Source organism: Pristiophorus japonicus, chromosome 9, assembly GCF_044704955.1.
Source record: "Pristiophorus japonicus isolate sPriJap1 chromosome 9, sPriJap1.hap1, whole genome shotgun sequence".
NCBI classification, from domain to species: Eukaryota; Metazoa; Chordata; class Chondrichthyes; family Pristiophoridae; genus Pristiophorus; species Pristiophorus japonicus.
Window position 1 is genome coordinate 112,254,876 of NC_091985.1, and position 25,355 is coordinate 112,280,230.

At 43.8% G+C, this 25,355-nt stretch overlaps 1 protein-coding gene across 1 annotated transcript in view; it reads left to right on the forward strand.

The window, feature by feature from the left end:
- Positions 1 to 13,647: 13,647 nt before the first annotated feature.
- The window catches only part of fndc1 (fibronectin type III domain containing 1), a 220,975-nt gene continuing 209,267 nt past the window's right edge, over positions 13,648 to 25,355 (forward strand). Inside the window, exons 1-3 of the mRNA XM_070890982.1 lie at positions 13,648 to 13,771; positions 22,433 to 22,627; positions 22,804 to 22,890. Of these exons, the coding sequence (XP_070747083.1) occupies positions 13,648 to 13,771; positions 22,433 to 22,627; positions 22,804 to 22,890 (406 nt within the window). The remainder of the gene's footprint in view (positions 13,772 to 22,432; positions 22,628 to 22,803; positions 22,891 to 25,355) is intronic.

Sequence of the window (25,355 nt, forward strand, 5' to 3'; positions counted from 1 at the left end):
TTCATTTCCATAAGATATATTTCATGGAGGTATCACAATGAACTAATAACAGTAGTGTTGGGATAAGTTTCTGGTCGATGGTGATCCCCAGGATGCTGATGGTGGGTGGAATTGGCAATGGTAATGCCATTGAATGTCAAGGGGTAGTGGTTAGTCTCGCTCTCTTGTTGGAAATGATCATTGCCTGACATTTGTATGGCGCGAATGTTACTTGCCACTTATCAGCCCAAGCCTGAATTTCGTCCAGGTCTTGCTGCATTTGGACATGGACCGCTTCATTATCTGAGGAGTTGTGAACACTGCAATTATCAGCGAACATCGCCACTTCTGACCTTATGATGGAGAGAAGGTCGTTGATGAAGCAGCTGAAGATGGTTGGGCCGAGGACACTGCCCTGAGTAACTCCTGCAGTGATGTCCTGGGGCTGAGATGATTGTCCTCCAAGAACCACAACCATCTTCTGTTTTGCGAGGTATGACTCCAGCCAGTGGAGAGTTGTCCCCCTGATTCCCATTGACTTCAATTTTACCAGGACTCCTTGATGCCACTCTCGGTCAAATGCTGCCTTGATATCAAGGGCAGTCACTCTCTCCTCACCTCTGGAATTCAGCTCTTTTGTCCATGTTTGGAACAAGGTTTGGAGTCGAATGGTCTTGGCAGAAATGAGCATTGGTGTGTAGGTTATTTGTGAGTAAATGCCACTTTGGGCCCAAGTTTGCCCAGGAGTTGCTCTTTTTTTGGAGCAACTAGATTTTTTTGGAGTATCTTAAAAATCTCAATTCTGCCCATTTAATTTGCTCCAGTGAGTTAGGTTTTTTTTTAGTTTCATTTTTTTTTTTCAAAAGGGGCCGTTACCATCCACTTACACCTGTTTTGGCCATTTAAGCAAGTTTAGACAGCTAAATGTTACTCCAAACTAACTTAGGCTAGCGTATGTGGCCATTTGAGTCCGAACATAAAAACCTTGCAGTGAGCTAAGGCGCAGGTAAGTACATTTAAAGCACCAAAAACAAATTAAAAAAAAATACAAGGAAGCTGAGAGGACCTGCACCTCGCACCAAGACTTACAAAGCACTAAACAACTAGATTAAAAATGGATTGGTAAACTAGCAAATACATTATAGCAAGTCCTGTAAGTAAGAGTTTCAGCCAAACTCTTTTACAGAATTCCTTTTGAAAGCAGATGAAGAGTAAACTTGAATGTAAATCAAACAAGAATTTAGGACCACATAATCAATCAATAAATAAATAAATAAACAAATAGAAGTCCTACCTGCTTTACTGCAGAAAAACACTAGCAGCTGGGTACTGTTGCACAAAGTCTATACCGTCTCCTGCCCAGCTGCCAGCCAAATGGACAGTCCGGCTGGTGGGTGGGAGGGACCACCAGCGGCAGGAGACTGCAGCCTGGGACCCTTGGGTTTGATCCCCTTGGGTTTGGTCCCCAGTACTGGGAAGGGAGCATCAGCCCAGGTCGGCGATTAGAAAGGCTGGGGGGATGCCGTCGACTGGGAGACTTGGGGTGGGCGGGGGGGGGAAGCTACCGGTTGGATGGGTAGACAGGGAGGTCTGTGAGCGGGCGGTGTGAGGTGCGGGCGGGGGGGGTGGGGGGGGGGGCGGCGGGTAGGGCCTCCACGTTCCTGGCCATGCCGGGTTCTTTGACGGATTTTGGCCTCTGACGCACCTCCCCGGCTGTCGGGTGGGTAGGCCTGCGGCTCGAGGCCACAGCTGGTGTTCGCTATTGGGAGGGGAGCTGACATCGGGAAGGGTGGGGGGGAGGCATGTCCGATCATGGGGGGAGTCGGCTGATTATGGGGGTCTGATCATGGCTGGTTTACAGGTAAGCTTGGTGGGCTGGGGGTAGCACTCCTGCTCCTCCTGGAAAGACACTTAACCTGTTTCATCCAGCCGATCTCATCTCCCTTCAGCAGCCGGGTTTCCCAGGTCAATGTGTGTGTGGCTGGATAAGGCAGTGGGCCGCCGATGAGCGAGCCCATTCGGTTAGGGCTAGGGGCCCTCCCACACAGCCTGCAAAGATTGTGGGGGCCTGGAGCTACTGCACATGCGCACACGTCCTGGCACTGTTTTCAGGACCTGGCTCCGCCGCCCCCCTCCCCACTGCTTGTGCTGAGAGTCAGCTGATCGGGTGGTAATTGGCCGGATTGGTTTTGTCCCGCATTTTGTGGTCAGGACATACCTGGGCAACTTTCCACATTGTTGGGTAGATGCCAGTGATGCACTGTTCTGGAACGGCTTGGTTGAAAGCGTTGCTAGTTCTGGAGCATTACTCTTGAGCATGATAGCTGGGATGTTGTCGGGGCCCAAAGCCTTTTCAGTATCCAGTTCGCTCGGCCATTTCTTGATATCACGTGGAGTGAATCGAATTGGCTGAAGACTGGTTTCTGTGATGGTGAGGACCTCACGAGGAGGTCAAGCTGGATCATCCACTCGGCACTTCTGGCTGAAGATGTTTGCAAATGCTTCAGCCTTGTCTTTTGCACTCACGCGCTGGGCTTCGCCATCGCTGGTTGTGGGATCGCTAAGCTTTGGATAGCTGAAGTCTAACCAGTCCTTTTTATAAAGGTGTAGCATTACTTCCTTGCTTTTGTATGCTTTATTGATAGTGTTATCGACTTGTCCTGCCACCTTCAAAGATTTGTGTGTGAACCCAATGAAATACGTTAGAAGTGTAGTCATTGATGTTTTGTAGGCAAATATAGCAATCAAGGTCCCACAAACACCAATAAGATGACTGACCATTAATCTGATTTTGGAGATACTGATTGAGAAATAAATGTTTGTTAGAACACTGAGAAGGTGACTGTTCCTCTTAAGGTAGCTCCGTGGGATTGACCCACCTGACCAGGTCAGTGTAGTATTTCATCTAAAGACAGCACCTCCAAAACTGCAGCACTCCCTCAGTACTGCACACGAGTGTCAGCCGAGATTGTATACTGGAGTGGGGCTTGAACCCATAACCTTCTGACAAGAGTGTGCTGCCACTAGGCTAAAACACAGGTAGACTGCACTTGTGGCTCATGAGATAAATGCAGCTTATTAGTTTTAAATGTTGGTGTGAGATAGTTTCTCTATGCAAGCAAGTTGGGAATGAAAATCTCATGGGCAGGACTTGTCTAACATTCGTAATTTTGAATTTAGATTGATGTGCAGTAATGATTATTAAATAGCCTGAATATGATATAAAAATTGAAAGTTTATTCCATCATAATGGTACCCAAAGTTGATTTCAAATGATTTATTTTCCTTTGGGTAAATATTGAGAGGCATGGCTTCTGTTATGGAGCTGCGATCAAATTGATTCTCTAATCTTATGTTACTGACAAGTGAGACCCAAGCAGGAGAGAGGCCATGCAAAACTTACTGGTGTGTTGCACCTTAAAGCCTTAAGTTTGGAGTTTTTGCTGTGATCCAACATCCCTCAGTTCCTCCTTTCCAGCTACAGTGTAGGCAGAAACTGGGTGTGTCGGTGTCATCTGAAAATTTAATAGGGAGGGAACCCTGAGAAATATTAATTGAAGCAGCAGTAGGAAGCACAGAACAACACAAAATTATTTGTATAGAAGCTTTTGGGCTTTATAATTCTAAAACCTGAAATACCTATGATTTAATAGGTAAATATTAAAACCTGAAATAACTACGATTCATACTTTGTAAGCGTTGCATGGCATCTGTGGGGAGAATTTATATGATCAATTCACCAATTCTTATCAGAGATGCAAGACAAAATAATCCTGGCTGCTACATCATCCACACAGCTTTATTCTTTGGTGAATATATATCTTAGCCACTTTACAGCAGATGTTTATGGCCGTTTTAACATGAGGCATAGTACCAGATGTGAGCAAATGGTTGACTTTTACTAGGTGGAGTATCTCGAGTTAGAAGGTCGTGGGTTCAAGTCCCACTCCAGAGATTCGAGCACAAAATCTAGACTGGCACTTGAGTGCTGCACTGTCTGAGGTGCAATCTTTCAGATGGGATGTTAAACTGAGGCCCCTCTGCCCTCGGATGGATGTAAAAGATCCCATGGCACTATGTTGAAGAAGAGCAGGTGAGTTCTCCCTGGTGTCCTGGTCAATATTTATCTCTCAGCTAACATAACTTTAAAGAAACCGATTATCTGGCCATTATCACATTGCTGTTTGTGGGACCTTGCTGTGCCAGATTCCCTGCATTCATCGGCTGTGGAGCACTTTCAGACTGCACTTCAAAAAGAAAAATGAAAAGACTTGCATTTATCTAGCTCCTTTCATGACCACCGGACATCCCAAAGCGTTTTACAGCCAATAAAGTACTTTTTGAAGTATAGTCACGGTTGTAATGTAGAAAATTAAAAAATACTTAACTTGCTGTAAAGTGCTTTGGGACATCCTGAGGTCATGACGTCCAAGTCTTTCTTTATATTGAAAGGGGAACTGTGTTCCTGCAGTGAGATAAATCATGTCAAAGTGTATTATTACAACATTGCTTGAGAATCCATGCTGGGCAGGATCTGAAAGACTTGACCTGCTAGCTGCAGCTATGGTTCCCTTAGTTGAAACAGGGTATTTGCAAGGTATATGACGGGAACATAGCTTCAATCATCGCGAACGCAATTTAGTGATATGTCTAACAGTCTAGACACCGGCTTTGACTATCCAGCTGAGGAATGATCAGATGTACTGCAAATGACTGAAGTGGGAGCTTTGTGGCTCTCTCCTTTTGCCGTAGGCAAGTTCAGATGATGTAGGCTGCAAGGGCTGCCTAGCTTTTTTTTTATTCGTTTCTGGGATGTGGGCGATGCTGACATGGCCAGCATTTATTGCCCATTCCTAACTGACCTTGAGAAGGTGGTGGTGAGCCACCGCTGCAGTCTGTGGTGAAGGTACTCCCACAGTGCTGTTACGGAGGGAGTTCCAGGATTTTGACCCAACGATAATGAAGGAACGGCGATATACTTCCATGTCAGGACTGTGTGTAACTTTGAGGAGAACTTGGAGGTGATGGTGTTCCCATGCACCTGCTGCCCTTGTCCTTCTAGGTGGTAGAGGTCACTGGTTTTGGAGGGGCTTCCGAAGAAACCTTGGCGAATTGCCACAGTGCTTCTTGTAGATGGTACATACTGAAGCCACAATGCGCGGGTGGTGGAGGGAGTGAATGTTTCAGGTGGTGGATGGGGTGCCAATCAAGCAGGCTGCTTTGTCCTGGATGGTGTCGAGCTTCTTGAGGGCTGTCAGAGATGCACTCATCCAGGCAAGTGGAGTGTATTCAATCACACTCCTGACTTGTGCCTTGTATGTGATGGAAAGGCTTTGGGGAGTCAGGAGGTGAGACATTCGCCGCAGAATACCCAGCCTTTGACCTGCTCTTGTGGCCACGTTATTTGTGACTGTTCCAGTTAAGTTTCTGGTCAATGGTGCCCCCAGGATGTTGATGGTGATGGTAATGCTGTTGAATATCAAGGGGCGGTGGTTAGACTCTTGCTTGTTGGAGATAGTCGGAGTTGGAGATAGCTTGTTGGGTGTATTAGTCAATCAGGTGCAGAAATAGAGAGACAAAGAAAGGTTGGAATAAGAGACAAAAAAAGATACAAAGGGAAAATAAGAGAGAATTAAAATTTACATTTTTAAAATCTCCAACAATTTACGACAGGTACATGCAGGAATGAGATTGAACAGTTTAAATTCTCTTTCTTGGCCTGGGAGTTTGATTGGCATTGCATGAATAATTATCACGGGGTGATGGGTGAACGGGAATTGGTGAGAGTTAGGACACGGGCAGCTGAGTTTAAATCATGTACAGAAAGCGGAATAAAGATTGGGACATACAGAAAAAGTAAAGTATATATATTTTTAAGTATATATCAATCATCACGCTGTTAAAAATACACTTACTCCTGAATGCACCTGGATTTTGCATTAATAACTGAGGAGTAAATCAGACAGCATCTTCTGGCATCTGCACAGCCGCATTTAAATGCAGAAATCCAGAAGTTGCTGGCAGAGATATCGCATTCTACAGGGTGTGCTCTAAGAGTCCTTGCCGATAGACTCAGCATTGAAAGACATGCAATGGCGTGAAGTCGGGGTTCTTGCCCACTAATTCCCCACTAAAGACGCCATAAAAAGTTGGAGCTGGTGCATTCAGGAGTAAGTGAATTTTTAAGCATGATGATTACTAATTACTGCCAAACAACCTCGCTGGCCCTGAAAATCTAATTTTATAGTGTGGCGTCTCATACCTTCAGAAGTCAGTTAGTGTTGGAGATTTTAAAAATATATATACTTTTTACTTTTCCTGTCTTTTCCAATCTTTCTTCCACTTTCTGTACATGATTTAAACGTGGCTGCCCGTGTCCTAACTCACACCCAAGTCCCGTTCACCCATCACCCCTGTGCTCGCTGACCTACATTGGCTCCCGGTTAAGCAGCGCCTCAATTTTCAAAATTCTCATCCTTGTTTTCATATCCCTCCATGGCCCCTCCCTATCTCTGTAATCTCCTCCAGCCCCAACCCGCCTCCCCTCCCCACTCCCCGAAATATTTGCGCTCCTCTAATTCTGCCCTCTTGAGCATCGCTGATTATAATTGCTCAACCATTGGTGGCCGTGTGCCTTCTATTGCCTCGGCCCTAACTCTGGATTACCTGCCTAAAGCTCTCCACCCCTCTACCTCTCTTTCCTCCTTCAAGACACTCCTTAAAACCGACCTTTTTGACCAAACGTTTAATCATCAGCCCTAATTTCTCCTTGTGTGGCTCGGTGGCACATTTATTGTTTTCTAATACGTCTGTGAAATGCCTTGGGATGCTCTACTGCGTTAAAGGTGCTATATAAATACTTGTTATTGTAATCTAATTGAAACATCCTGCTTTATACTTCCTGGTTTAGACACTGTGCGTCTCAGTGAGGATTCTTCAATCTGATTGTTTGAAGAACCTAACAGTTTGTTGCCCAGCTCTCAGACACCACAGATGCTCTGTCGAGGGCACTGTACTGGATCAGACGCCAGATTAGAGCAAGTCTTAGAGCGAAAACTTTGTGGGCAGCTATCATTGAGGTGCATGGTGAACGCCGTTCCTTCGCCACTGAACGCAAACTCCGAGCCATTGTTAAAAGGCACTTGTGCTGTTAAATTCCGATCCTAACTTAGTGGACAATTAATGTACAAATCCAGTAAGTTCTTAAAAATAACAGGAAGCCTAAGAGTAAGACGCTGTTTGTGTGAAGCAAGTGGCATGGTGACGTATATCGATCAGCAAATTCTGGAGATTTGCAACTCATGGTGTATCTCCTAATCCCCTGAATTTTCTGTCTGGTTTGCACATCCATAACAGCGTGCGTCGTTCACATGCTATTTTTTCCAGCAAGACCTGGCCCATTAGCTTTGCTAAGTATCCTTTAAATCATGGTTATTTCACATTGTGCCACAGCTGTTCTTCTGCCAGTAGGTTATTTCTAAATTTTACCACAAATGACAACTGGAACAACTTGGGAAATTGCTTACTTCTTTGTTTGCCCCGAGAGTCAGGAGCAGGCGATATCTTACTGTTAAATTCCCGATAAAACATGCCTAAAGGAAACAGACTTCCAAACAGAAATGGGAAAGGGGAGGAGGTTTCAATTAAAAGGGAAAGTTTTGTGGGAAGTAGACTTTTGTTTACTACTGTCACCGGCTATTTTGTTGCCACTGGTTATTTTACTATTGGTGGTTATATTGCTGCTGCTGTTCTATTTTATTGCCGCTGGTTATATAATCACAAGCTGGTTTATTATTGGTCACTGGTTACATGATTGCTGCCGATTGCTGTTATCTCTTCTATTGCTATTGATTATATTATTGTTGGTTATGTTTGTCGTAGCTGGTAATGCCGTGGAGAGTGGCTCACCCCCTGACTCCCCAAAGTTTCTCCAAGGCACAAGTCAGGAGTGTGATGGAATATTCTCCATTTGCCTGAATAAGTGAAGTTGCAACAACACTCGACGAGTTCGACACCATCCAGGACAAATTTGTCCACACCCCATCCATCACCAGCATCACCCATTCTCTCCCTCCACCACAGGTCGCCAAGTCTTCTTCGGCAGCACCTCCCAAACCCGCAACCTCTACCACCTCGAAGGACAAGGGTAGCAGGCGCGTGGGAGCACCACTACTGTCAAGTTCCCTCCAAGTTACATATCATGACTGACTTTGGAAATATATCGCTGTTCCTTCATCGTCGCTGGGTCAAAACCCTGGAACTCCCTACTTAACAACGCTGTGGGGGTACCTTCGCCACAAGGACTGCAGCAGTTCACAAAGACGACTCACAACCACCTTCTGAAGGGCAACAAGGCATGGGCAATAAATGCTGGTTTTGCCATCAATGCTCATATACCGGAATATGAATGAATTAAAAAAACTGAAAGCCGTTAAGCATGTCGTTTATTTTGTGTAGTAACTTCTGTAACGCATAATTTTGTGGCTGGATGAGGAAGCAACTTGTGGAGTGAATGATGGAACTTCCATTGAGAGGTTTTGGAAAGGACAAAACAGTTGACAGCTCATAAATATAAACAGCCCGGGCACTTTGGTGATGTCGGGTTAACACTTTGATGTCGTGGGTAAAATGATGGAATCAATTATTAAGGATGTCATAGCAGTGCATCTGGAAAATGGTGACATGATAGGTCCAAGTCAGCATGGATTTGTGAAAGGGAAATCATGCTTGACAAATCTTCTGGAATTTTTTGAGGATGTTTCCAGTAAAGTGGACAAAGGAGAACCAGTTGATGTGGTATATTTGGACTTTCAGAAGGCTTTCGACAAGGTCCCACACAAGAGATTAATGTGCAAAGTTAAAGCACATGGGATTGGGGGTAGTGTGCTGACGTGGATTGAGAACTGGTTGTCAGACAGGAAGCAAAGAGTAGGAGTAAACAGGTACTTTTCAGAATGGCAGGCAGTGACTAGTGGAGTGCCGCAAGGTTCTGTGCTGGGGCCCCAGCTGTTTACATTGTACATTAATGATTTAGACGAGGGGATTAAATGCAGTATCTCCAAATTTGCGGATGATACTAAGTTGGGTGGCAGTGTGAGCTGCGAGGAGGATGCTATGAGGCTGCAGAGTGACTTGGATAGGTTAGGTGAGTGGGCAAATGCATGGCAGATGAAGTATAATGTGGATAAATGTGAGGTTATCCACTTTGGTGGTAAAAACAGAGAGACAGACTATTATCTGAATGGTGACAGATTAGGAAAAGGGAAGGTGCAACGAGACCTGGGTGTCATGGTACATCAGTCATTGAAGGTTAGCATGCAGGTACAGCAGGCGGTTAAGAAAGCAAATGGCATGTTGGCCTTCATAGCGTGGGGATTTGAATACAGGGGCAGGGAGGTGTTGCTACAGTTGTACAGGGCTTTGGTGAGGCCACACCTGGAGTATTGTGTACAGTTTTGGTCTCCTAACTTGAGGAAGGACATTCTTGCTATTGAGGGAGTGCAGCGAAGGTTCACCAGACTGATTCCCGGGATGGCGGGACTGACCTATCAAGAAAGATTGGATCAACTGGGCTTGTATTCACTGGAGTTCAGAAGAATGAGAGGGGACCTCATAGAAACGTTTAAAATTCTGACGGGTTTAGACAGGTTAGATGCAGAAAGAATGTTCCCAATGTTGGGGAAGTCCAGAACCAGGGGTCACAGTCTGAGGATAAGGGGTAAGCCATTTAGGACCGAGATGAGGAGAAACTTCTTCACCCAGAGAGTGGTGAACCTGTGGAATTCTCTACCACAGAAAGTAGTTGAGGCCAATTCACTAAATATATTCAAAAGGGAGTTAGATGAAGTCCTTACTACTCGGGGGATCAAGGGTTATGGCGAGAAAGCAGGAAGGGGGTACTGAAGTTTCATGTTCAGCCATGAACTCATTGAATGGCGGTGCAGGCTAAAAGGGCTGAATGGCCTGCTCCTGCACCTATTTTCTATGTTTCTATGTTTCTATGTCGGGGACGTAGGTATAAATTCTGCACTGACCGATGTGATGAAACACTTACTTATTTTCTGACTGTTGGGAGTACTAGATTTTACTGAATTTGGTTGAATTTCAACCCAGTGTTCAGTAGTTGTAGACTTGCAGAAGAATCACAGCCTCTAATTTGATATGAATTGGTAGTCTTATCGACAAAGGTTATGGGGTCCACTGGTATGAGAAATGGAAATGCTGATTTCACGATTGGAGAGTTCTCGCTGTGTCGTGGCCAACATTTATCCCTAAACTAAAATCACTTGTCTGGTCATTTTACCTCACTGCTGTTTGGGGGATCTTACAGCAGTGACTACACTTCAGAAGTAGTTCATTGAAGTGCTATGGGATGTCATGATGATGTGAAAAGCAAGTCCTTTTCTCAGTAATGAAGTCATAATATATAAGCATTTCCTGTGTTTATTTCCGATTTCCAGCATTTGTAATTTTTTTTAAAAGTTACATCTTGGGATAAGTCATTGATGTTTGTTAGATTTATGGCCATTTGTGTTTTTATCAAGCTGATTCTTCAAAAAGTGCAATGGGATCTTAATACTGATGGCCTACCTGGTGCTTTTTGAACAGTTATATTTTATCATCCCATGATTAGCAAAGCACCAATACAAATAAAGCAAAAATAATTTGAAGTGAGAGTTAATTTTGATAGTTGAAGCTCATTTACATTTGGGAGAGATGTGCCAATAAATTAAATGGTGGCGATTGGAAGAAAAACTGACTGCTGGAACTTGGAACAGTAATTGCGTGATTTATATTTGAGTACCTGTACTGATTTTCACCAATCCTCCTGAGCTCCTTCCTTTCCTTCCTGGAATAGATTTGCATTTAAACCGCCTTTACACATCACCCAGATCACCACTGGTCGAGTTATTTACTGCAGTAAAACGCTTCCTGTCTGGCATTTAAGTGTGTTGCTAGACATTGTGGGAAGCTCAGTGATGACATCAAGTTTTGTGCTTTTGATTGGGACCTGAATTGGCAGATAATTTCCTGCTGGATCAAAGTGTCTGATTGATTGGCCTACATCACTGGCAAATGTCTCTTCTAACTGTCATCAAAAGCCAATCGACTCATTATGATGGCTTCCTGGCTTACTTATTATGCAGTTTCAGTGATAGACCTTGACTGGCCTGTGACTTGGAGATTTGCTTTCAATGAATACAACAACATACACTTTTAATGTTCACCAGATGTGTCTTACAGTTGCAGGGTTCTGCAGTTTGTAATTCCAGGTAGAATTACAATGTTTCCTACATATAGGCTCAGTCCTGCTTGTTGCAAGAGGAAATGTTATTGTAGCGCAGCTAATGGATGGTTTAGATGTGTATTGCTAAAATAGCACTAACTGGTGTCCATTCTTGTAAGTATATAGCACTGGGCATTTTGTGAGGTGAGTGTAGTGACTGAGGCTTGTGAAGGTGGTATATTTTTGGAAATACAAGGTTCGATATTAAACCACCCACGACTGGCGGAAGAGGGTCCGGGGAGTGGTTTAAATCCTTAAATTCGCGAAACCGGACCTTAACCCACCGTGCATGCACCCATTTACGTTTTTGCCACAGCGAATATTGGGGTGTCCGAGTAACCGCTCTAGGGAGGCGGGTCTGTCATTTTAATTTTTAATTGAGGGTCCTTTACCAGTGGATTTTGAAATTTAAAGCCTCCTGCATGGGATTCCAGGGGTTCGGGAAACTCAACAGTGAAACAGAGGCAAGATTAAACGGCGCTTTGTCGGATGGTTAATGGTCAGGAGACCAGATATGAATTAAGGGTCAGTGCTCACATTTGCTTTCTCAGTTCCCTCAGGTGAATGTTTTGGTGAGAGTACTTTTTGAGAGAGTCTTAGTTGGACATTTGGAAAAGCAAAATTCTGTCAGGCAGGGTCGGCATGGATTTATGAAGGGGAAGTCATGTTTGACAAATTTGTTGGAATTCTTTGAGGATTCAATGAACAGGGTGGATAAAGGGGAACCAGTGGATGTGGTGTATTTGGACTTCCAGAAGGCATTTGACAAGGTGCCACATAAAAGGTTACTGCACAAGATAAAAATTCACGGAGTTGGGGGTAATATATTAGCATGGATAGAGGATTGGCTAACTAACAGAAAGAGAGAGTCGGGATAAATGGTTCATTCTCGGGTTGGCAATCAGTAACCAGTGGGATGCCGCAGGGATCAGTGCTGGGACCCCAACTATTTACAATCTATATTAACGACTTGGAAGAAGGGACCGAGTGTAACGTAGCCAAGTTTGCTGATGATACAAAGATGGGAGGAAAAGCAATGTGTGAGCAGGACACACAAAATCTGCAAAAGGACATAGACAGGCTAAGTGAGTGGGCAAAAATTTGTCAGATGGAGTATAATGTTGGAAAGTGTGAGGTCATGCACTTTGGCAGAAAATAAATCAAAGAACAAGCTATTATTTAAATGGAGAAAGATTGCAAAGTGCTGCAGTACAGCGGGACCTGGGGGTACTTGTGCATGAAAGTCTTGCTACAATTATACAGGGTATTGATGAGACCACACCTGAAATACTGCGTGCAGTTTTGGTTTCCATATTTACGAAAGGAAATACTTGCTTTGGAGGCAGTTCAGAGAAGGTTCACTAGGTTGATTCCGGAGATGAAGAGGTTGACATGAGGAAAGGTTGAGTAGGTTGTGCCTCTACTCATTGGAATTCAGAAGAATAAGAGATGATCTTATCAAAACGTATAAGATTATGAGGGGGCTTGACAAGGTGGATGCAGAGAGGATGTTTCCGCTGATAGGGGAGACTAGAACTAGAGGGCATAATCTTAGAATAAGGGGCCGCCCATTTAAAACAGAGATGAGGAGACATTTCTTCTCAAAGGGTTGTAAATCTGTGGAATTCGCTTCCTCAGAGAGCTGTGGAAGCTGGGACATTGAATAAATTTAAGACAGAAATCGACAGTTTCTTAAACGATAAGGGGTTATGGGGAGCGGGTAGGGAAGTGGACCTGAGTCCATGATCGGATCAGCCATGATCATATTAAATGGCGGAGCGGACTCGAGGGGCCATATGGCCTACTCCTACTCCTATTTCTTATGTTCTTAGGTACAATTTGGGTATTGTTCACAGAGAACATCAGGATGGCGGGGTCATGACCGCTTTAGAATGGACTTTGGATGAGGTAGTCAGTCTGCATGCATAGCAGCAAGGGAATGCTGTGGAGAGACCTGTAGATAGACAACAGAGAAGGGAGCAACATAGGGGTTGAGATTTCAGGAGGCACTACCTATGTAACAGACAGAGATGCAGCTTCCTTGAACTGTCGGAGGAGCAGTGCCTCCAAAGGCTGAGATTGTCACGTCACGTGATCGCAGACATCTGCAGTCTCCGAGAAGAAGACCTGGTGGCCACACATTAACAGTGGCTGTGTAAGTCACCACTGCCCTCAATTTCTTTGTCTCTGGTTCCTTCTTGGGCACTACTGGAGACATAGCGAGGGTCTCGCAGTTGGCTGCATATAAATAGAAAAGGCAGGTAACGGATGGATTGTTTGGCAGGGCTGAGAGGTATGTAAACTGCCCCTGTGATCATGCTAGCCAGAATGAGCGGGCATTGGGTTTGCGTCTCTGACAGCCTTTCCGCCAGTGGTGTAGGATGCCATCGATTGCACATACAAATGGCAATCTGAGCACCCTCATCAACGAGGAGTATTCACCAACTGCAAAGGATTTAATTCCATCAGTGTTCAGTTGCTGTGCAACCACAAGAAAAGGCTCATGTAGGTCTGCACTAGGTTCCCTGGGAGCTGCCCTGATGCTTTCATACTGGGATAGGTCAACATCCTGATCTGTTCATAACTGGAACCAGCCTTAAAGGTGGCAAAAGATACCCCCTTCAAATCTGGCTGATAACATCTCTGAGGAACTCCACCGATAAACACCAGAAGCACTATAACACAAGCCATGACAATCAGATTTGTCACCGAGCAAACCATCGGCATGCTCCGGTTGATCTTTGGGTACCTGGACAGGTCTGGAGGGGCTCTTCAGTACTCGCCAGCACGGGTCTATAGGATAGTTGTCGTGTGCTGTGTTCTGCTGAACCTAACACAGCAGCGAGGACTGGAGGTGCAGGAGGAACAAGGCGCTCAGCACTCATGATGAGGAGGAAGATGGGGGCCCCCAACGCCAGACCAGCCAATCACATTGCTGCTCATGATGCCAGGGATGCCCTGATAGCATGAAGGTTCAGTTAGTCATTCACACTGGACCAAGGTAACTATCATATCCCCTACCAACTCCCTCCCCTGCCCTTGTACAAGCAGTCCTGTAACCAACCATCCACCCATTGCACCTGCACCAATTGGTCTCAGTCAATACATGTCTTTACATTCATCACCATACAACTTGAAACCAGAGTTGAAAGTGGTGCACATTAGTTCATTTTATGTGACTCAATACATTTCAAAACATTTTCAAATACACCCATATATAAATAAACAGGCAGTAAGAGGAGAGGTGGGGGCCGATTAGGGACTAAAACAGAGACTTGTGCATGGAGGCAGAAGGCATTGCTGAAGTACTAAATTAATACTTGGTATCTGTCTTTATCAAGGAAGAAGATGCTGCCAAAGTCATAATGAAAGAGGAAGAAGTTGAGATACTGGATAGGATAAAAATTGATGAGGTACTAGAAAGGCTAGCTGTACTTAAAGTAGATAAAGTCACCAGGACTGGATGGGATGCATCCTAGGATGCTGACGGAGGTAGGGGTGAAAATTACAGAGGTACTGGCCATAATCTTCCAATCCTCCTCGGATATGGGGCTGGTGCCAGAGGACTGGACAATTGCAAATGTTATACCCTTGTTCAAAAAAGAGTCTAAGGATAAACCCAGCAACTACATGCCAGTCAGTTTAACCTCAGTAGTGGGAAAACTTTTAGAAAAGGTAATCGGGACTAAATTAACAGTCACTGGACAAGTGTGGATTAATTGAGGAAAGCCAGTGCGGGTTTGTTAAAGGCAAATCATGTTTAAATAACTGGATCAAGTTTTTTGATGAGGTAACAGAGGGTTAATGAGGACATTGCAGTGTACATGGACTTCTAAAAGGCGTTTGATAAAGTGCCACTTAAAAGGCTTGCCAGCAAAGTTGAAGCCCATGGAATAAAAGGGACAGTTGCAGCATGGATACAAAATTGGCTAAATGACAGGAAACTGAGAGAAGTGGTGAACGGTTGTTTTTCGGACCGGAGGAAGGTATATAGTGGTGTTCCCCTGGGGTCGGTACTAGGACCACTGCTTTTCTTGATACATTAATGACTTGGACGTGGGTGTACAGGGCACAATTTCACCATTTGCAGATGAGACAAAACTTGGAAGTATAGTGAAGGATAGTGCTAGACTTCATGTAGACATCGACTAAATTACAGGGCTACAGGGAAAGGGTGGGGGAGTGGACTTAGCTGAAGCGCTCTTGCAGAGAGCCGGCACCGGCTCAAAGGGCCAAATGGCCTCCTACTGTGCTGTAACCATTCTATGATTCTAAGTGCATACCCATGGTGAACTAGAAAAGCTTTAATTTTCCTTTCCCTTTTTCTCCAGAACATTGTGGAGAATGTGCCTGGCAGGGCTGCCACTACCTTGCACATTTGCTGCTGACCCTCTCTCTCATTCTCCTTTTCATCAATTGCACCCCCTCCCCCCCCCCCCCCCCCCCCCCCCCGGTTCAGCATCTCAGTCCAGCTGGGCAGAGCTTGGAGATGTCTGTGCCCACCGACAAGCGCTCTCCACAGCAGTCCCTGCCACCACTCTGCTCGTGCTCATTTGTGCCGTGTGATTCACCAGGTGACATCACCTAACTTGCTCACATGACCCAATTCAGTGCTTGTTGCTGCTCTGATGCCTGGTAAGCATGTGTCCAGTGCTGGTCCCCCCTCAGCAAGAATGAGCTCCTCCTGGGGAGTCATCATCTGCAAAGGGCAGGGGCTGCTGTTCTTCACAGGATGACCCTGTGGCAGAGAAGAGCTGGATCTGATTTTGTCATGGGAATGTAAAAATGTTGAAATGCACTTGGTTAAGGTGATCATATTTCAATTGGGGCTGAATTCAAGTCGAGATGATTTAGTCTTGTAGGAGCTGTGGGTCGGCGAGATTAATTCTGTCACCCGGCATCAATGAAGTCTTGTCATCTCCGATGCTCAGAGAGGCTGACATGTCGCTTATCTCCAAAGCCTCCTGCTCTGCATTTGTGAGCTTCACAATCTGTGGCAGTCCATCTCTGCTCCTCATCCTCCCACTTGGAATTTGCCCTCTTTTCTCCCGCAGGGGTCGCCCAACAGACCTATGAGTGTCTGCATCTGCTGAATGCAGTGAATTCAGTGAGGGGTGACAAATCAGGCAGATGCATCACAGGTAGTACTGGCATGCTTTTGAGGAACGTTGTGATGATGCCATTTGAGGACATGTGCTGAGAACCATGGTGGTATCACATTATATAAGGATTGGGGTGAAGGGCAGTGGTAGATGGAGGAAGGGGGAGGTGAGGATGTGCATTGAAACGCATCGATAGGTGCTGCTGAAACTTAAGTGGGTGTGAGGGATAATGTGAAGGGCGTACACTTACCAAGACAGTGAGAAGGTGGGGGTGCGCTACAGGATGTAGGTGAATCTGCAACTTTGCTTTCCTGAGCTGGTTGGGTCATTGAAACGATTCCTATGCTGGATCCAGATCCTCATGGAAAACACTCCTGCTGCTCACCTCTTGGGCAACCACCAGTCACGTCATCTTCGTTATGGCAGCAGATTTTTTTCCATTACTACCTCCTTCCTAGCTCTTACTGCACTCAGACATACTTCAAGGAACACCTTATTAAATGTGCATCCTTTGCTCTCTCTCATTCCATTGCTATTTCCATTTCACTTCATACAATGCACCCAACTTTGCATCTCTGCAGTGGACCTTTAAATAGTCGAGGTCAAATCACAACCTGCGGGTCTACATCATGCCTGCTTATGCGCACTGGAAGTAAAATTATAATAAAGCATTCCTGTTGGAACCTGACATAACCACATGTCCCACGATCTTCCGTGTTTGTCGCCCTCCCCGTGCTCAAATCCCAGCTCCGCTAATATCGGGGCCCCAGACTCTGTCTTAATTATATAAAGAATGAAGAAGTAAAACACTGATGTTACAGGATTAGTAAAGCACCAGTACAAATAAAAAGTTCAATAATTTGACCTCCTGGTTGATATAGTTGAAGCTCCTTTAAGGTTGGAAGAGATACGGCAATAAATCAAATGGCGGAGTAGAAAGAAAAACTGACCATTGGAAATTGGAACTTACAGGCTGGAAATGTGATTTGTATTTTAGAGTAATGATTCTCACTAATCCTCCTGATCTCCTGCCTTCCCTTCCTGCAATAGATTTGCATTTAACCTCCTTTATATATTTATATCTCCATCATTATCGTATTTACAGATTACCTCTGATCTAATTATTTACTGCAAGAAAACTCCTCCAGTCTGGCATTCAAGTGTGTTGCTGGACAATAGAATCATAGAAATTCATAGCACAGAAGAAGGCCATTTCAGCCCATTGTGTCCGCGCCGGCCGACCAAGAGCTATCCAGCCTAATCCCACTTTCCAGCTCTTGGTCCGTAGCCCTGTAGGTTACACCACTATAAGTGCACATCCAAGTATATTTTAAATGTGGTGAGGGTTCCTGCAATCTACCACCCTTCAGGCAGTGAGATCTAGACCCCTACCACCCTCTTGGCGAAGAAATTTCCCCTCAAATCTCCTCTTAAACCTCCCCGCAATTACTTTAACACTATGCCCCCTGGTTGTTGACCCCTTTTCCAAAGGAAATAGGCCCTTCCTATCCACTCCATCCAGGCGCCTCATAATTTTATTCATCTAAATCAGGTTTCCCCTCAGCCTCCTCTGTTCCAAAAGAAAACAGACCCAGCATCTCCAATCTTTCCTCATAGCCAAAATTCTCCAGTCCAGGCAACATTCTTGTAAATCTTCTCTGCACCCTTTCCAGTGCAATCACATCTTTTCTGTAATGTGGTGACCAGAACTGCACACAGTACTCCAGCTGCGGGCTAACCAGTATTTTTGCAGTTCAAGCATAACCTCCTTGCTCTTGTATTCCATGCCTTGGCTAATAAAGGCGGCAAGCATTCCATATGCCTTCATAACCACCTTTATCTGCTACCTTCAGGGATTTGTGGACCTGCACTCCAAGGTCCCATTGTTCCTCTACACTTTTCAGTGTCGTACCATGTAATGTGTATTCCCTTGCCTTGTTAGACCTCCCCAAATGCATTACCTTACATTTATCCGGATTGAATTCCATTTGCTGCTGTTCTGGTCACCTGACCAGTATGTCGATGACTTCCTGCAGTCCGCAGCTTTCTTCTTCATTATCAACCACACAGCCTATTTTAATGTCGTCTGCAAACTCCTTAATCATACCCACAACATTTAAGTCCAAGTCATTGATATTATACTACAAAAAGCAAGGGACCCAGCACTGAGCCCTGGGGAACCCCACTGGAAACAGCCTTCCAGTCACAAAAACACCCATCAACCATTACCCTTTGCTTCCTGTTTCCAAGCCAATATTAGATCCAACTTGCCACTTTGCCCTGGATCCCATGGGCTATTACTTTTATGACCGGTCTGCCATGTGGGACCTTACCAAAAGCTTTACTAAAATCCATATACAATCCATCATATGCACTGTCCCCATCGACCCTCCTGGTTACCTCCTCTCAAAATTCAATCAAGATAGTCAGACACGAACTTACCTTGACAAATCCATGCTGACTGTCCTTGATTAATCCATGGGCTAGACTTTCCACTTTCAGGCTAAGGCCGAAAAAAATGGGCCTTGTTCCAGCGATGCGGGACCTATCGCCCGTGCTAATCATCGGCTCAAGGCCCATTTTTTTTTTTGCGATTTTCCACTCGGCCTTAGCTCAGCGATGTCAAATGGGCGATGTCATTTCTCGGCGATCTCCTGGTCGCCCAAAGAAAACGGAAGTGAATGGGAAAAAAAAAGCTTCCCTAGCAATGCATTATTGCGCATGTGCAGGTTGATTTTTTTTTTCGGGTTGATGCTTTTTCCCACGTTGAGAGGTCAAGGGTCTTCACGCATGCTCAGAAGCTCTGGGTGGGTCTGGGAGAGAGAGAGAGAGAGAGAGAGAGAGAGCGAGAGAGGAGAAAGGAAGCAGGTCAGAAAGTCTTATCCAAATTACAGATAAATTTAAAGAATGGAGGGAGGTGCAGGAAAGAGAAGGGCCAAACCCTTCAGCGAAGAGGCAAATGAGGCCCTCGTAAATGCTGTCAGTTCCAGGTGGGAGGATCTGACACAAGGTGGGCAGGAGAAACCTCCACCCCGTGCATATCGCAGGAATTGGTCCGAAATAGGACGTAGTCACATCGACCTCCAATGAAATGCGCACATCGGACCAGTGCTGCAAACGGTGGAACAGCCTACTGGCAGCTGCAAGAGTAGTTGAAATTTATATTTATGTATTATTTAATGATCTAACTAGTAACTAGAATCTGCAATGTTATTGGGTTACATTTAAACATAACTAAATTTTACGCAACCCAGCATAAAGTTAATTGTTCACTTGTTATCATTACTTAACTGTTCCCTTTCCATTCTTTCTGAAATGGTCACTTGTTGTCATCACTGAAATGGTCACTTGTTGGCATCACTGTAATGGTCACTTGTCATCACTGTAATGGTCACTTGTTATCATGACTGAAATGGTCACTTGTTGTCATCGCTGAAATGGTCACTTGTTGTCATCGCTGAAATGGCCACTTGTCATCGCTGAAATGGTCACTTATTCTGTAAAATGTTCATTTCTTCTTGTAACGTTTTGGGGATTTTGAGGGAAGGGTGGGTTGGTGCGGGGGTTGGAGGGATGGTGTTGTTCATTAGTTCTTTGTTAATAAAAAAAAAAATTTCTACAACTTTTGAACCTTCTCTCTTAATTTTTACAACATACAGTTCTTCATGCAGATTTGTTTGTTTATTCTGTTTCCCCACGGAATATCATTAAATAACTTCACTATGTAAAAGCTATTTAATAAATAATTCCAATATATGCATAAATAAGATGATAATTATTTATATTCCCTGTCCCAAATTTCTGAGTACAATTTGCATCAATTTTACTTTCTAAATAACTCAGAACAATTCTCCACCCTTCCTCAGAGACTAAAAATGGCGTCCGTAGTGCCCATTTCTCCCTCTAAAGCCCTGAAAAAGGCAACTATTTTTGAGCACACATTTGGGCCTTGCATCGGCCCAGCGAAGTGCATGCTAAGTGCTGAAACTTGGGGTGGGCGATCATCTCAGCGATCAAAGTGGAAACTTGGGGGCCTATTTTTCCGGCGATATTTTGGGCCTAGTTTCCACTTTTTGCTCAAAATGGGCGATAGAGGTCCATTTTGGGCCATAGATGGGCCTTAGATGGGCGATGTGAAGTGGAAAGTCTAGCCCCATGTCTTTCCAAATGAAGATTTATCCTGTCCCTCAGGATATTTTCCAATAATTTTCCCACCACTGAGGTTAGGCTGACTGGCTTGTGGTTACTCAGTCTATCCCTTTCTCCCTTTTCAAACAAAGGTACAACATTAGCAGTCCTCCAGTCCTCTGGCACCACACCTGCAGCCAGAGAGGATTGGAAAATGATGGTCAGAGCTTCTGCTATTTCCTCTTTTGCTTCTCTTAATAGCCTGGGATAGATTTCATCCGGGGCTGGGGATTTATCCACTTTCAGAGCTGCTAAACCCCTTAATACTTCCTCTCTCACTATGTTTATCTCGTCTAATATTTTACACTCCTCCTCCCTCATTGCAAAGTCAAGGGCAAGTCATGTCCGACCATTATGGGACGCTGAATGATAACATCAAACTTTTTGCTTTTGGTTGAGACGTGAATTCACCTGTTGTTAAATATCTCTGCCTGCCTGCCTGACTATCTACCTAGTTTTGCTCTGTCATCTTTGGCAGATTTCTATATCATGCTGCTTGGCTTAAATTTTATGTAAAGCAGGAACTGAAGATGCAGGCATTGTACCAATCAACAAATAGCAAGTGGGATTGGCAGACTTCTATTGTGATGTTCAAAAAGCTATAATTCCAAAATGGGCAGTTATCATTGGGAGCCAATAAATAAAATGTGGAGTAATCAAATTTCTGCAAATTGTTGAGAATTTTTTCAATCTTCTTGCCTCTTCACGGAGCATTTATTACTGGAGTTATTTTAACAGGCATTAAAATATATAACATTTAGAAGAAAATGATTATACTTGCCTGTACATTAGCATTTTCTTAGTTTGAAATGTCTGTAGCAATGTTTTCTGTTGGAACCTGCCAACGAGGAACTGTTCGGGCCGGCCAGTGAGGTAAGGGCAGCAGCAGCGAGGCCCAAGATCAGGCAGCGGCAGGGCCCCGAGGTCAGCAGGGTCGGTTCGTCCACATTCTGGATGACCCTGCACTGATCGGTGTGGATTCTGGAACATTCCGGAATTCCAGATTTTCAACACTGTACCTGTGCTACCTTTTTATTCCAGATTTATTTAATTAACTGAATTTAAATTCCCCAGCTGCCGTATTGGGATTTGAACTCATGTCTCTGGTTCATTAGTCTAGGCCTCTGAATTGTTATCCATTAACGTAACCACTATGCGACCGTTCCCAGCATATTGAAGAAAACTATTAATGGCATACTATTATTGGGACAGTTTTTGATGTAATGCAATTCTGGCACACTGCTTTAATGGGACAGTGTGTGATGCACTGTATTATTGGGAGTATGTTGCACTGCATTAATGGCAAACAGCATTAATGAGACAGTGAGTCTTTTAAGCAGTTTATTTAATACAATTCAGTAGATTGCGAAGTATGGACTTGTCATTTGAGCAGTTAATTCATATATAGCTACGTAGTCAATCATCTTCATTTCTCAACCAAAATGCTTTTGATTTGTCCTATTCCTGTGATTATACCAAGTACACTGAGCTCATCAGCACCATTCTGTAAGTGGCTGTGGCATTAATTCAGCAAACCTGATCTTGCCATTGATTTTAATGAGATGAAGCTATGATAATTAGTTGTTAAACTTTTTCGGCAAGGGTCTGTGTGCAGCAACAAATTAAGGTGTGGCATAAGTCAGTCACACGATAATTTCCTGGAATTTCTGCACTATAATAGTGGCGCACGCTGTAGATACATTACTATGGTGCAAGCGTTCAGCAAATTTAGGCTCATTAGCTACAGACCTGATGTTTGCAAGACAACATTACATTTGCAAACAGATGGACAACAATTCAAAATAATTTTCACCAAGATGTTATGAATTGTACTTGCTAAAAGCTGACACAAGTTGTTGATCTCATATCTTTACAGTTGGTTCCACCTTGAAGCTGAAGAATGTAAAGGTTCTGCCTCATGAAAAGGGATTGAAAGTCCTCTGGGAGCCACCCCAAGATGTATCTAAAAGACCTGTGGATCACTATGATATTGGCTATGGTAAAACACTGAAAAACCTCAAGTACATCAAAGTGGAGAAAGACAAACAATCTTGTATATTGGAGGATGTAGGTAAGTGGGTCATTGGTATCTTTGTGATGTGAAGTCGAGAGACCAGCTATACGTAATTGGAATTCCTCAGATCTTTAAGCTTTATTAGCATTCTAATTGAAATAATGTGGCTGTTAAATCAGACTATTAACTTCCTGAAGTTTTGAAAATGTACTGATCTAAGCCATATGTTCCAGAGCCCGGGGAAGTGTATTTTGTGATGGTAACTGCAGAAGGCCAAATCGGAGTGAGCCATCCAGTGTACAGACCCAAAAGTGCAGTTGGTAAGTTGTATGTTCTGCTGATCCATCAGTATGTTAATATCAGGGAAACATGACAAGACAAAGCACCTTCCATTTTCTAAAGAATATATTTTAGACACAAAATTCATCAAATAAGTGCTATTTTGTTAAAAACCACTCTGACTCACCCAATGTTTGCTTTTCTATATTTGAAATTCATTTAAGTTATTCGGCAGAAATTGAAGCTCATCTGTTTAGTCTGTGCTCATACCAATGATAATTAGGTTATGATATAGAGGTGACTGAAGTACTTGGATGGTCACATCTATACAGCTCCAGAAATGATATTAAGGAAAAACTTGCATTTATGTAGTACCTAATCACATCCTTGGGAATTCCCAGAGTGCTTCATAACCAGTGAAGTATGTTTGAATTATGTAGGCAAACATACCAGTCAATCTGCACACAGCAAGTTCTTATAAATTACTTGACTGAGTAACCTTTTTTTTTAGTTCTGTTGGCTATGGGAGGAATGTTGGGCAGGAGAATGCCATATTTTTCTTCAAATAGCACTGCGTAATCTTTCATTCAACAGATAGTCAATTCACAACTCATTTGAAAGATGACACTTCTGAGAATGCTAATGTTCCCTCAGTACTGCACTGACACTGAAGTGAGTGGGGCTGGGACCCACAAGCTTCTGACTTGGAGACAAGAAGCTGACAATTAATATCACCAAACCAAATCCTCAAATGTATTATTTCAACCAAATGATTGAGTTGTTTGATAGCTGATTAATGGGAGTTGGAGATCCTAGGTGTAGTTTGTTTTTCTTTCATTTCTTTATCTAAGACACTTCGACAATGGAAAGTGGAGTCCAATTTCATATTTGATTGGATTGGCTGCAACTGAATTTGCGTCAATTAATGTTAAAATCAATTTTTTTAGTAATACTTGGATCCCTCCATAACCTCATCCCTCCCTGTCTTTAACCTCCTCCAGTCCCACAACCCTCAAGATCTCTGCTCTCCTCCAATTCTGGCCTCTTGCGCATCCCCAATTTCAATCGCTCCACCATTGACAGCTATGCCTTCAGCTGCGGAGGCCCGAAGCTCTGGAATTTCCTCCCTCAGCCTCTACTTCTCATCCTTTAAGATGCTCCTTAAAACCTACCTTTCTTGACCATGTTTTCCGTCACCTGTCCTAGTATCTCATTATGTGGTTCAGTTACAAATTGTGTTAGATAAAGCTGCTGTGAGCGCGCCCTGGGACATTTTGCTACATTAAAGGTGCTATATAAATGCAAGTTATTGTTAGCATGACCATGTTTTGGTATGATGCCTGAAGCTGTACTTGACATCTTTAAACTACAGAATCTAAGTAATAGACCATTCATCCCTTCCAGCTTGCATTATCATCCGGATTCATTTTTGGGGCCCTTACTGACCGTCTTTTCCCCGCCCTAATCCCGATTTCCTCAATGCTTGCTGAATCCTGAGTTGTCCTAATTAATGTTTAAATGCTTTGAGTGAGCCAATCTCATCAGATCTCAATAATTCTGAAGTTGGCATTAAGGATTTTTTTTATCCACTAACTTTCATATGTACAAGTTTCTCACAAATTCCCCTTTCCCAGGACGACTATTAAAATGGGCTTGCTCTCAAATACTTGTCCACTTAACTTAAAAAAAAAAACATCTGTTGAAAGCATGGGGGCAAGATTCAGCAGTGAAAAGATCAGCCTTGAAATTGTGCTGCATGATATTGGCGCTGAACCGTCTATGTGTTTGTCTGAATTTCCTCTCCTGGTTGAGTAGAGGCATTAATTCTGTTTTAATATAAAAGATTCAATGTCTCCTTTGAAATAGCGTACCGAGGAAAATTAAGATGAAAACATTTGTACGCCAATTTCCAACAGCATCAATTTCGGGGACATCTCCTGTTACAGAACACAGCTTTGCTATTGCAAAGATGTCAACACCAACAAAATGTTACAAGTTAGATTTATGATCAAAGACTAAGGCAGATTTCAAACAAATTTAAATGCATAGGATTGGTAAAAGCAGGAAAGGCCAAACATGTTTTTAAAATCAAAATGACTGACTTCGGAAATGAGTAAGACTTAGCACATTTGGGTTATAGCATAGCAATGGGGGGGCTAATTTCTGCAGGGAGTTCAGTGTAACGTTGGCGGAAGATCCTCAGAAACCCCAGAGAAATGGTTAAAATACCATTTCTCCAGGGTTTCTGTGGATCTTGCATTGAAGTTACGGCAGCTAGTTGAAAGAACCCATGTGGAAATTCAACCCCAGTGACTCTACTGCCATAAGTAAAATGGGGGGAAGTCTGTTTGTCTGTTTTTGAGCAAGTATGTAATGAGATTACTGTGGGACTTTTTTGTGGGGTATTCCTTTGAAGTAAGATATAATTTTCTCCCCAAAATTTCTTCTACAGTTATGCTCTATTTTTTGCCGTACCCATCGGTGATATTACGCATGAGCCCTGTGT